We start from the raw sequence: 12042 nt of genomic DNA on the forward strand, positions 1-12042 counted from the left end.
CTGAAACTATGGCTCTTTATTTTCATGTGGACAGTTCAAAGGAAGTCATCAGTAGCTTTTTTTAATGTAAAAAAATCCGGAGGTTTAAAGAAAAGCATCAGTAGTAGGCTGGTTAAAGGATTTGTATTGTTAGAAGGGAAATACAGTGCACATGTTTCTAGAGAGCAGTTTTTAAAGATGTTTTGGGGAGGTTAAGTTTTAAAGCTAAATTGGGGGGCTTATTTCCCAGGTTTAAAGTAATTTAGGGATGGTGTCACAGTGCTAAGTATAGGGTGATAGGACAGTGGTCACTACCCAGGGCCTTGGAACGGATCTTGCTGTCACACAATGCAGGTAACAGAGAGTGAGACAACAAAAAGTAATCAAGGCGCCAACCGACATTTTTGGATCGAGCATTCATCATATAGGTCCAAAAGGTATAGGCATAGGCCGTGTTGGGGTAGAGGTGCCGGAAACTGTCAGCCAGTGGCACGGCCTGTAGTAATTCCCCAAAGCCTTGACGCTCTTGTGGAGTGAAGCCAGCATTCTTTTTGTTTCCCTTGGGGTTGCGAAGGTCGATTTCTTCATGAGCCACATTGAGGTCCCCACATAGCACAAGGGGCTTGCGGGAAGCTAAACCCTTCAGGAATTTGCGAAAGGCTTCATCCCAGCGCTGCCGGTACTCCAAGCGTACCAGACCTCGGCCTGCATTAGGTACATAGGCTGTTACCAGCACAAATGCATCAAATTCAGCCACGATCACTCGGCCTTCCTGATCATGTTCCTCTTCACCTACAGAAATGATGAAACAAAATCAGCATAAATAAGTGTAAGAAGGGGCCTCTGGGTAGCTCAGTTGTTAAGCATCCGCTTTCCCGCTTTCAGCTCAGGTCATGATCTCAGCATCCTTTTTTTTTTTTTTTTTTTTTTTTTTTAAATATTTTATTTATTTATTTGACAGAAATCACAAGTAGACAGAGAGGCAGGCAGAGAGAGAGAGGGAAGCAGGCTCTCTGCTGAGCAGAGAGCCCGATGTGGGACTCGATCCCAGGACCCTGAGATCATGACCTGAGCCGAAGGCAGCGGCTTAACCCACTGAGCCACCCAGGCGTCCCATGATCTCAGCATCCTGGGACTGAGCCCCATGTTGGGCTCCCTGCTCAGCAGGAAGCCTGCTTCTCCCTCTCTCACTCCCCCTGCTTGTGTTCCCTCTATTGCTGTCAAATAAACAAAATCTTAAAAAAAAAAAAAAAGGTGTAAGAAAAGGAAAAGCAATTCACATTAGGGGCTGGAGTAGGGTATTAGCCGTTGGATTGTAAGAGCTCAAGGATTAGGAATGAACAGGGTCTCACCAATGCCATAGGAGACTTTCAGGGGGCACTGGCGGGAAAGCAGGCCCACACCACTGTACCCCTCCTTGTCTGAAGGAGCTGACCAGTACTGATGGGATAGTCCAGGTAACTCTTGAAGTTCAACTGGTAGTTTGTTCTCTGAACATTTGGTCTCTTGGAGGCAGAGGATATCTGGGGCTTCTTCCTTTACCCACTGTGAGTGAAATGAAAAGTAGAAAAAGTACTATCAATTCAGACATTCACTGAAGACTCTGTGCCAAGTACTAGAACTACACTGCTTAGACACAATCACTATGCTTAAGAGTCTAATAAGAACATGGCACCTAGGTGGCTCAGTTAAACATCTGCCTTAAGCTCAGGTCATGATTTCAGGGTCCTGGGATGAGCCCAGGGTTGGGCTCCTTGCTCAGTGGCACGTCCGCTTCTCCCTCTCCATTTGCCCCCCCCAACCCTTTGTGCACTCTAATAAAATATTTAAAGAAAAAGTCTAGTAAGTGTAACAGCTAAATTCTATAACTGGCAACTAAAAGAAAAAATGAGTATTACATGCAACGCTGAAGAGACGGTATTTCTTTCATAGGCAATGGATAGCCAAGTTAAGATTTTTAGGCATATTTTTAAAATTTAAACTCCAGGCCACAGGTGGGGCTCCAACTCACGACGCCCCCAAATCAACTAGCGAGGCACTCCTAAACCGTAATTTAAATGGAAGACCTACTGGAGATGAAGTGAAGCAAGTCCAAAAACAAGGTGCATGGCAAAGAGATGAAGCCATTAATTAAAACTATAGAAATGGAGTTGAAAAATTGGACAGTTCTCAAAAATACAGTAGTTCTATAACTTGGTGAAGCTCCTCTTTTTAACTTTCACCAAAAAAAAAAAAAAAAAAAAAATCTACACACAAAGGGAAAATAAAACTTACACGTTGGGACTAAAATGTTAAGGTGATTAAATCCCAAGATCGTTCAATACGAAAGACTGTCCCTTCCCCCTCCCTGAATTTCACTCACATCTAAACCTTTCTTCTTAATCCAGGCTCGAAGCCCATCCACATTCCAGGAGCAGATCTTGAGGGTGGCCGATTTACCATTGGGCGAGGTTTTCTGATCTGGGGGGTCCTCATACAAGACTGGCCCCTCTCCTGCCTCTTTTTCGTTTTTCTTTGCTCCCGCCTTACTTTTCTTGGCTTCTGGCTCTACAAAATAAGTAATACACTATGATAAAAAGCTGACAAAAGGCAACTTCGATCCGCTTTACTATAGACCCACTGAGAGTTGTTACGACTTTCTTACAATCTGCAAGAACACGCTGAGTACGTTCCCACTTCCCGTTCACTGAAGGAATCAGAAACCCCCACGGCAGCCTCTAGGGATATGGGGCTCATTTCGTTCTCTTACCAATCTTGGGTTCTTCCCCGTCTTCTACCACGGCTCCCTTTTTCCCACGCTTCGGCATCACTGTAACGAAAGCCTTTCTGAACCAGTACCACGTCGCCCACCGAAGCAGTATTTTTACCGTGTTCCCTGCAGACAGGAAGAGGTCGTGAAGTCAGCTAAGGTTTGGGAAAAGACTCCTCCCTGGGGCGCCCCCGCACTAGGTACCGCCTCTCAAACCAGATTATCTCTGAATCATTTCCCCGCCTCCAGGCACCACAGGCCCTTCAGCCCCTCACCCACAAGACTAGATCATTTCAGGATGCCTTGTGCAGTCCTCGTGAGATCCGCCCTCCGGCCAATCGAGGGCCTTAATTCAGGGTTTTGATTTAGGCTTGCGGATCAGAGTCCGGGAAGCCCCTCTGCTCGGCAAACAAGACCAACCCAGTATCTGACCTGCTCCGACGCCAGCCTGGCTCCTCCTTACCCGAGCACAAAGAGTCTTGCACGCTGTGCCCCCACGTGGGTAAGGGGAATGGTCACGTGACCCGGGGAGCACCGCCTCAGGCAGAGGAGCGCGTGTGGCTGGTCGTCTGGGGCCATGTGACAGAGAGGCTCGGCCTTTCCCGCTCCCCGCCTCCAAGTCTCCCAGGGACTGAAGGCCCCAGCCTTTCATTCTTGGGCTGTTTATGGTGTGCCAGATGCACGACTCGTTCTACCGTCCCGACCGAAGGCTCCCCGTGCTGGGCAAGAGCGGGAAAAAAATCAGTGGAGGTGTCTGGGCTGGACCACGGGAGAGAAGTAAAGGAATGGCTAGGAATGCAAGGAGCAGATGCCGGCTCAGCGTCCCTGGCAGTTAGGAGGACAGATCCTTGAAGGGGCCTTTGATGGGTCGCCGGGACGACGGGGGTGGGGCTGGCGCGGGCGTGCGAGCCTTGGAGCCCTTTGGGGCCCGTCTCGGTGCGCGTTTCTGCCTGGCACCTGGCGTTTTGAGTCTCCCTGCGCGCTCCGGAATCCGCGGTCCGGCGCGGCCTGGTGAGGGCCCTGCGGCTCCTGTGGTAGCCAGCCCTGCCGGCGTCTTCTCTCAGTCTCCGCCATGCCGGCGGTGCTAGGGTTTGAAGGCAGCGCGAACAAGATTGGCGTGGGAGTGGTCCGGGATGGCGCGGTGCTGGCGAATCCGCGGCGGACGTACGTCACGCCTCCGGGCACCGGTGCGTGTGGGGGGGGCGAGGGGGCGAGAGTTCGCCGCGCGCTCCTCGGCCCGGCCGCACCTTCCGTCTGAGCGCTGGCTAGCAAAGTAGGGCGTGGGGCGCATTGTCCGCTTGTAGAGGTTTTTGCTCCGAATCTCTGAGATTATGTGACAGAATGAACATGACAGGCTGATGGTTAGAAGAGTCACAGGCCCTTGGACCTGGATCTTCTGGGTTTCTTTTGCTTTTATTGAGTGCTTTTTATATACTAATCGTCAGCTGGGTGCTAGATACAAGAGCAGATATTAGGAACCGCTTTGGAGTTGGACCTAAGAACAAAACTTTGCAGTATGATGAACAGTATAATAGTGGCAATCAGAATTATCTAGAATGAGAAGGAGTGTAGAGACTTTCACCTTGGGTGTTAGACAGGAACAGTAATATTCCTGTTCAGTATTTGGTTTGGGGCTTATGTTCCTGACTCTTTAAATGGAAATAATAATATCTGCATTATTGGGTCTTGAGAAATAAGTGAAACTACTAAACATGTTACAACTCATCTAACAAATGTTATTTCTAAGTTATTATGTTGTAATTTTTAAAAGATTTTATTTATGTGAGAGAGAGAAAGTGAGAGAGCATGAGAGGAGAGAAGGTCAGAAGGAGAAACAGACTTCCTGCAGAGTTGGGAGCCCTATGTGGGACTCGATTCCAGGACTCCAGGATCATGAACTGAGCCAAAGGCAGTTGCCTGAAGCCACCCAGGCGCCCCTCTTACATTGTATTTTATCCACCATCCCTTAAAACTCCTGCATATAAAGGAAAAGGCGACTGACTTGCATATACCTGCAAAGCCTCCCTGAAACGATGATGTTGTGATGGGTTACTTGTTAGAAAATACATATCTTGTGTTTAGTCATCACTCCTTTAGGCATTTTGGCACCAGGATTACAGAGGTAAATAGCCAGTGCTTTACGATGCTCATGGTTAAACTAGGGAAACTACAAATAATTATAATGCTCTGATTGTTATATGTCTAATGTGGTATGTAGAGTATAAAGATGTGATTGTGCATGGGGTTTGTGGGGCCACAGAGAAGATCACCAAAGGGTGAAGTGAAAAGTAGCTTTCACTTGAATTGAGTCCTAAAGGCTGAGTAGGAGTTGGGTATGAAGAAGTGCATTTCTGGAGAGCTGGTCAGCCTAGCTGAACAGGCTAGAAAGAGTGTATCTGGAAGACAAGATGCTTGAGGAAAGTGAAAGGGACTCTTCCTACACTGTGTAAATGTTAAAAACAAAACAAAACAAAAAACCAGTCAGTTGTTTTGCCAGTAAAATGGGTTTATTTAGGAATAGTAGAGAATTGCAATTTGGATCAGGGAATCTATAGCAAAACCATAGGCAAGTCTACCTGCCTTTGCTGTAGAAAAACCCTGTGATCTCTGACCTGTGTCCATCTCCTAGGATTCCTTCCGGGTGATACTGCCAGGCATCACCAAGCTGTTATCCTGGACCTGCTACAGGAGGCACTGACAGAGGCTGGATTAACCTCCCAGGATATTGATTGCATTGCCTACACCAAAGGTATAGCTGGGATAGTGGTTGACAATGGAAGAATATACCTGGAGCCTGGCTAGGTTAGAATAGCCCGCTGCTCCCCTTTCCTACCACCACTACCCCTACCTCACCTCTTGCATCCCTTACTTTCCCCAGCTCTGTTTTTCCCAGTATCCATAGGATTCTAACTCCCATTTCTGTCCCCCTAGGCCCTGGCATGGGTGCCCCACTGGTTTCTGTGGCTGTTGTGGCCCGCACTGTGGCCCAGCTGTGGAATAAGCCATTGCTGGGCGTGAACCACTGTATAGGCCACATTGAGATGGGCCGCCTTATCACCGGAGCCACCAGCCCAACTGTGCTGTATGTCAGTGGAGGAAACACACAGGTATTTGGAGTACTCTATCGTTCCCTCGTAATTTCTAAGGCACTGTGCCAGCAACTTTCATGTACTCAGTGTGGCACCTGCGAGAACAAAGCTAGACTCATCTGAACCTAAAATGTTATGCACTAGAAAACCCACAAGAAAGTTTGCAGTATTGCAGATTTGGACAGGATGATCACGATATTGGATGGCACTTATTTATTTAAAAGATTGTATTCATTTATTAGAGAGACGGAGAGAGAGCATGAGCAGGGGAGAGGGGGAAGCTGACGACTTCCCCCTGAACAGGTTGCTCAGTGTGGGGCTTGATCCAAGGACCTTGGGATCATGACCTGAGTGGAAAGCAGAAGCTTTAGTGACTGAGACACCCAGGCGCCCCTTACATGGTTTTTATATATGTGGTTATAAAGATAAGAAATTTCCAATTTAGAAAAAAAAGAATAGTAAATATTGAAGCCTTCAAAGTAATGAAAGGATTCTTTCTTTTGTTAATCTGAAGCTTATTTTTTCTCTATATCTTAGCAATTAAAACTAAGGGGCACTATGTGATTTGTTTCTTCACAATAATTTCATGTTTTGTTTTACTTTACTGGTAGTAAATAGAAGTTGTTAAGAGTGTGAAAACAGAAATAATTTAAAAAACATTTTATAAGTGGTAGAAGGCATTTTAAGTTTATAGGTGAAGCCAGAGTTGTTTGGAGTACCACGCAAGACCCTTTTCGGTTGTGATTGGAGAACTCTAGTCTTTCTTTCCCATGGAACACCTGACAGGGTTATTTTGAGAAAAAATGATCATCCCCAGCTAATGAAAGGCTTAAAACTTTATTTTGTGACATAGTTATTTAGGATGAAGCACATATTCCTATAAAAATGATGTGGGAACTTTTATAGGTAGAGGACATATAGCTGGCAGGGGCCTGAAGGATGGCATACAAAATTAGGGACTTGGGGTATGCACAGTAGCAATGGAGGCTTGCAAGAGTTACTGAAGAGAAGCAGTGATGGTTTTCTCTTCTTCCCTCTTGAAATGTGTTAAGGTGGGAAAACAGGGAGATGATTGGGTAGGGGAGTAGACAACAGAAGTAGAAAGGCAGAATTTTTTTCTCCCCTTTCCCTTTTGTGGCCAGCCTTTTAACAGCAGATTACAATCTATATCAGAATGGAAGGAAATCCTTAGCAGCATCAGAAAGGGAAAGGACTTCTTATGGTCTTAAGGAGACACTGAATGTCAGAAATATACGTGTCAGTGGGTGGTAAATATTCTCTGGTAGAAGCTGGTCATATGTGAAGAATGAACATAAGTTGTTTGCCATGCTGAGTTGGGTGTGTTATTAGTGTGATCCGGTATAGGATTTTTGGAGGTTTTCAACTCTGCCTTTTGTGTTGTTTCCAAATAACACTGCCCTGGTAGAATAGTCTAGAAGGACTCTGGTTCCATGCCTCCAAGCCTGAAAGCCTGCTTAGTCCATACTGTCAAGACTGCCTTTAAAGGCTATATTGGGAACCTCCAAGCTAGAGAAATGTATTTGAAATGAGAATTGCTTCTACCCTGATTTAGGGTGCCTTCTGTAGATTAGGAACCTGCTCTGGGAATCCTCAAGGTACATATAAACTTCTGAGATAAGAGCTATGAGAAAGTACCTATTCAGGGTTTGGGTGAGTTCTTTTGTTCCATTTTTACTGGAAGCTGCAGCGGCCATGTTGATCCTCTGCTATGTTCTTCCCCAAAGCCAAATACTCCTCTTTACAGACTTGAGGTTTCATGGACATCCTCATCACCCTTAGGTGATTGCATATTCAGAACATCGTTACCGCATCTTTGGGGAAACCATCGATATTGCTGTGGGTAATTGTCTGGATCGTTTTGCTCGAGTGCTGAAGGTAAGCCACTGGGGCTAGAGAAAACATAAGGTATGGATAAATTTCTGGGGAGCCATGGAAATGGAAGTAGGAAATAGTGAATTAGTTTCTTATGCTTTCTGAATATCTGATTCCTTCCTCTTTTACCTTCTGCTAGATTTCCAATGACCCCAGTCCAGGCTACAATATTGAACAGATGGCAAAGCGGTAAGGGAACATAAGAGGGAGAAGGCTGACTGGTGGGTCTTCCGGGATTTCCCTCTACATACAGTAAGGAGGTTTGGGAGCACTTTGGAGGTTGAGCAGCCAGCTGACTAAAGCCTTCGTGCCTCATACGCTCACTCCCACACAGAGGCAAGAAGCTAGTTGAGCTGCCATATACTGTGAAGGGGATGGACGTTTCATTCTCGGGGATACTGTCTTTCATTGAGGTGAGTGTGGGACAGGTGAAGAGAGAGCACTGCCATGCTTTTTAATGAGGCGTATCTGTTTTGCTCACCATTGTATTTCCTGTCTGTATTAATGATGCTGACTAAATTCATTAAGCAAATATTTATTAAACATCTGTGTGCCAGGCACTGTTCCAGGCAGTAGCAGTACAGCATAGAGCAAAATAAAAATTTCTTTGTACTTGGCACTTACTTGTCTTGGGGGGTGGTAGTGACAAAGAAACAAGTGGGGGCAGAAGATAATAACACAATAAAAAGGGTCAGATAATGATAAGCATTAGGGAGAAAGTTAAGCCGAGTAAGGGGTTGGGAGGGAAGGGGGTGCCAGGGCAGACATTTGTGATTGAATTCCGAATAAATGCTGCCCATTCCATAGCTCAGTGCCAGTGAAAAGCAAAGTGCGGTGTAGACATGCTGGTAAGTGGAATTGTAGTGAGACACAGTGATCCTCCAGGCACACTAATTTTTGCTCTCACGTCATCCCTAAACCTTTATTTATTTATTTTCTTTAATTATAGGATGTAGCCCAGCGGATGCTGGCCACAGGCGAGTGTACTCCTGAGGATTTATGTTTCTCTCTGCAGGTAATGGGATAAAATGCCGGGAGAGAAAGTTGGGTCTGGAGGAGCTTTTACGTAGTAGAACAGAACCAGGATCCCCTCTGTTGTTCTCACTTTATCTGTCCCCCACAGGAAACCGTGTTTGCAATGCTGGTAGAGATCACAGAGCGAGCCATGGCACATTGTGGCTCCCAGGAGGCCCTCATCGTGGGAGGTGTGGGGTGTATGTATCATTAAACTGTGCGCCTCTTTCCTGGTTCTTGGACATTAGTGTCTTCCTCCTGCTAGTCTAAATCTCTTAAGGGTTTGGGAAAATTAGAAGTTTCTGCTTCCTAGCTTGTCCCCAAACCCCTACTTCATAATTGTAAGTAAACACACATGAGGTGTACAGCTTGACCATGCAGAAAGGGCTGCCTAACCCCTACCTCCTCACAGGTAATTTGAGGCTACAGGAAATGATGGAGACAATGTGCCAGGAACGTGGAGCCCGGCTTTTTGCCACAGATGAGAGGTAAAGGCCCTTTCCCTTTCTTGATTTTTTCTTTTTTTCCTCCAATTACTATGATTCTTCACCCTTGAATCCCAAATTTCATGTCTTTGTTCTTCCTAGATTCTGCATTGACAATGGAGCCATGATTGCCCAGGCTGGCTGGGAGATGTTTCGGGCAGGACACAGGACCCCCCTTAGTGATTCTGGGATCACGCAGAGGTGTGTATCCTCCTTGCAGGGGTAGATAGAATTATATGGGAGGTAGGCAAAAATCAGCAGGGAAGAGGGTCCAGAATCATGAGGGTAGAGAAGAATGGAAGCTTCTAAGGGATAGCTGTCCACCAGGTTTTCTGTTTTTTTTTTTGTTTTTTTTTTTTCACAGGTATCGGACAGATGAAGTAGAAGTGACTTGGAGGGACTAACAAGGTTAACAGGATCAGAGTAGGTAGTGCCTAAGTGGAGCCTACGGGAACTTGGGCCTTAATCTCTGTCCTGACCTGAGTGTCCTGGCAAGGCTATGGACTCCTGTCTCCCATCGTTTGAACCTCAGGTTGACTCAGCAATAAACTGTTTTTGGTTTTGTATGTTTTTGGTGATTGGCTTGTGTTAATCAAGAATGACACAGGGTTGGCACTGGATAAATTCTTGTTGGTGGGGGAATGGGTAGGGAGGTAAGGGTCAGAGCAGAGCCTTGGCCGACTGTTCAGGGCTGCTGCTTTGAAGTTAAAATGGAAGTTAAAAAAATTTAAAATGAAGTTAAAAAAATTTTTTTTAATATATATATATATATTTTTTAAGATTTCATTTATTTGTTTGACAGAGAGAGATCACAAGTTAGTAGAGAAGTAGGCAGAGAGAGAGGAGGAAGCAGGCTCGCTGCTGAGCGGAGAGCCCGATGTGGGCCTCAATCCCAGGACCCTGAGACCATGAACCTGAGCTGAAGGCAGAGGCTTAACTCACTGAGCCACCCAGGCGCCCTGGAGGGGGCCATCTTAGGTGCTCTTCTAACATCCTCTTAATAATAATAGTATCATTACTAATACTATTTTAGTGTCCTGCTTCATGCCAACTGCTTTGTGTTTGTCATCTCATTTAAATTCTTTGAGGTAGGTTCTTAGGACTTGCCTTAAAATACCCGGGAGCCAGGTCTCATTTTGTACTAATTTGTAACTAAAGAGCAAAACTGTTCTCCATGCACTTATTCCTACATACTCCACACACTTCCAGGGGCAGGCCTGTAGGGGTGCCCTGGATCCCTCCCTCCCTGCCCCAGCTGCCAGAACTAATGTCATCGTGGGCTTTATCTTGTTTGTTAGTCACCATGAGAAGTCGCAAACTACCAAGGCACCTTCAGCTCTGCACTCTAATAACCATTACTTTCCACGCCTTTTTTTGTTTCTCCTGAAATCCTTTTGTGCTCTTTGGAACTAATAGCTGGTTATTCGTAAAATTTCCTATATCCTCAAGCTCTCTTCTGAAAGTTCTCTTTACATTCCTGCTCAGAGCCCCAGTTTCTCCTGAGGACTCTGCTTCTCTTACCGCCTCTAGTGGTACTGTTTTCTCTCCCCCACATCCTTTGTACCACTGACACTGGAGGTGGTGGTGGGGGTGTCCTCATTTTTCCTCATTCTGTGTTGTCTGTTCCCTCTCATCCCTACCACACCTTACCTTTGAAACACATGTCATTTATTAGACTAGACCATGCCACAGCCGCTCCTGTTAAATCTTGATTTTAGGTGTGCCTGGGTGGCTCAGTTCGTTAAGCATGTGCCTTCAGCTCAGGTTATGATCCCAGGGTCCTGGGATGGAGTCCCGAGGTGGGCTCCCTGCTCAGCGGGAAGTCTGCTTCTCCCCCTTCTTCTGTCCCTCCCCATTACTCGTGCTCTCCCTCTCTCTCAAATAAATACATAAAATCTTTAAAAAAAAAAAAACCCAGATCTCGATTTTAGTACCTATGTGGATCATCCTTCTAATGCTCTGGTCTCAGCTCTGTGCTGCTCCCATGATCTGTCCCCCTGCCCCTCCTGTAGCCACTCATTCCCTTGGTCCTAATCTAGACCTATAGCCCCACCATATCTCAATCTCAGACATCCCTCCTGTCTTTCCAGATCATTTCCTTTGGTGCACTGAGTCTAACAATTCACCTCTTTACTAGGCCCTGCAATCTTTTGATTTTCCTTTCCACTGACCTCATCCCCTGTGTGTCTTCATTCCCCTCCTGCTGAACTCCAGTTATGAGCACTTCACTACCAATGCCCTCACCTCTCTTGCCCTTCTTGCTTTTGTCACACTTCAGCTCTTCACATACTTGATTCCTAGAGCCATGCAGCTGAAAGGGCTAGCGAAAAACAGCCAAGCTAACTCGTCTTGCTTTAAATGCATCGTCCCGAAACTTAGGCCACCTCACAGTATACCCTAGTCCTTTCACTTGCCTTCTTTCCAGTAACCATTTTATACCTTCTAGCCCCTCAAATCTGTGTCTCCCCTGATTTTCACTCTTTGGCTCCTATTTTAGTGAGAAGATAGAAACTATCAGAACATTCATGAGCTCCCACCACTACATCCAACCACCTTACAGTATTTGTTCCAGTGTACTCTGCTTTCCCTTCTGTTCCTGTATTAGCAGTATACTGTTAATACCTGTTACTGTAGGGGCGCCTGGGTGGCTCAGTGGGTTAAAGCCTCTGCCTTCGGCTAAAGTCATGATCCCAGGGGCCTGGGATCGAGCCCCACATCGGGCTCCCTGCTCGGCGGTGAGCCTGCTTCTCCTCTCTTTTCTCTGCCTGCCTCTGCCTACTTGTGATCTCTGTCTGTCAAATAAATAAAATCTTTTTTTTTTTTTTTTTTTTTT

At 46.1% G+C, this 12042-nt stretch overlaps 2 protein-coding genes across 5 annotated transcripts; one reads left to right on the forward strand and one right to left on the reverse strand.

Moving 5' to 3' along the window:
* Position 1: 1 nt before the first annotated feature.
* On the reverse strand, positions 2-3265 carry APEX1 (apurinic/apyrimidinic endodeoxyribonuclease 1). 3 transcript variants are annotated; one of them, XM_059372425.1, is made up of 5 exons: positions 3161-3265; positions 2729-2854; positions 2342-2526; positions 1332-1524; positions 2-771 (listed from the first exon to the last, which is right to left on the reverse strand). In XM_059372425.1, the coding sequence occupies exons 2-5, from the start codon at positions 2784-2786 to the stop codon at positions 254-256; spliced, it is 954 nt and encodes a 317-aa protein (XP_059228408.1). In that variant the 5' UTR covers positions 2787-2854; positions 3161-3265; the 3' UTR covers positions 2-253. The 3 variants fall into 3 exon arrangements, with proteins under 3 accessions (XP_059228408.1, XP_059228410.1, XP_059228409.1); XM_059372427.1 differs by having other exon boundaries at positions 3192-3215; XM_059372426.1 differs by lacking the exon at positions 3161-3265 and adding an exon at positions 3004-3132.
* A 127-nt stretch (positions 3266-3392) lies between these two features.
* Positions 3393-9775, forward strand: OSGEP (O-sialoglycoprotein endopeptidase). Of its 2 annotated transcripts, none has more exons than XM_059372429.1 (11): positions 3393-3892; positions 5358-5477; positions 5660-5835; positions 7618-7713; positions 7850-7899; positions 8045-8123; positions 8660-8725; positions 8834-8924; positions 9137-9212; positions 9312-9410; positions 9574-9775. In XM_059372429.1, the coding sequence occupies exons 1-11, from the start codon at positions 3862-3864 to the stop codon at positions 9611-9613; spliced, it is 924 nt and encodes a 307-aa protein (XP_059228412.1). In that variant the 5' UTR covers positions 3393-3861; the 3' UTR covers positions 9614-9775. The 2 variants fall into 2 exon arrangements, with proteins under 2 accessions (XP_059228412.1, XP_059228411.1); XM_059372428.1 differs by having other exon boundaries at positions 3394-3915.
* The last annotated feature ends 2267 nt before the right edge of the window (positions 9776-12042 follow it).

The sequence above is a fragment of the Mustela nigripes genome, chromosome 13 (assembly GCF_022355385.1).
Source record: "Mustela nigripes isolate SB6536 chromosome 13, MUSNIG.SB6536, whole genome shotgun sequence".
Taxonomy (NCBI): domain Eukaryota; kingdom Metazoa; phylum Chordata; class Mammalia; order Carnivora; family Mustelidae; genus Mustela; species Mustela nigripes.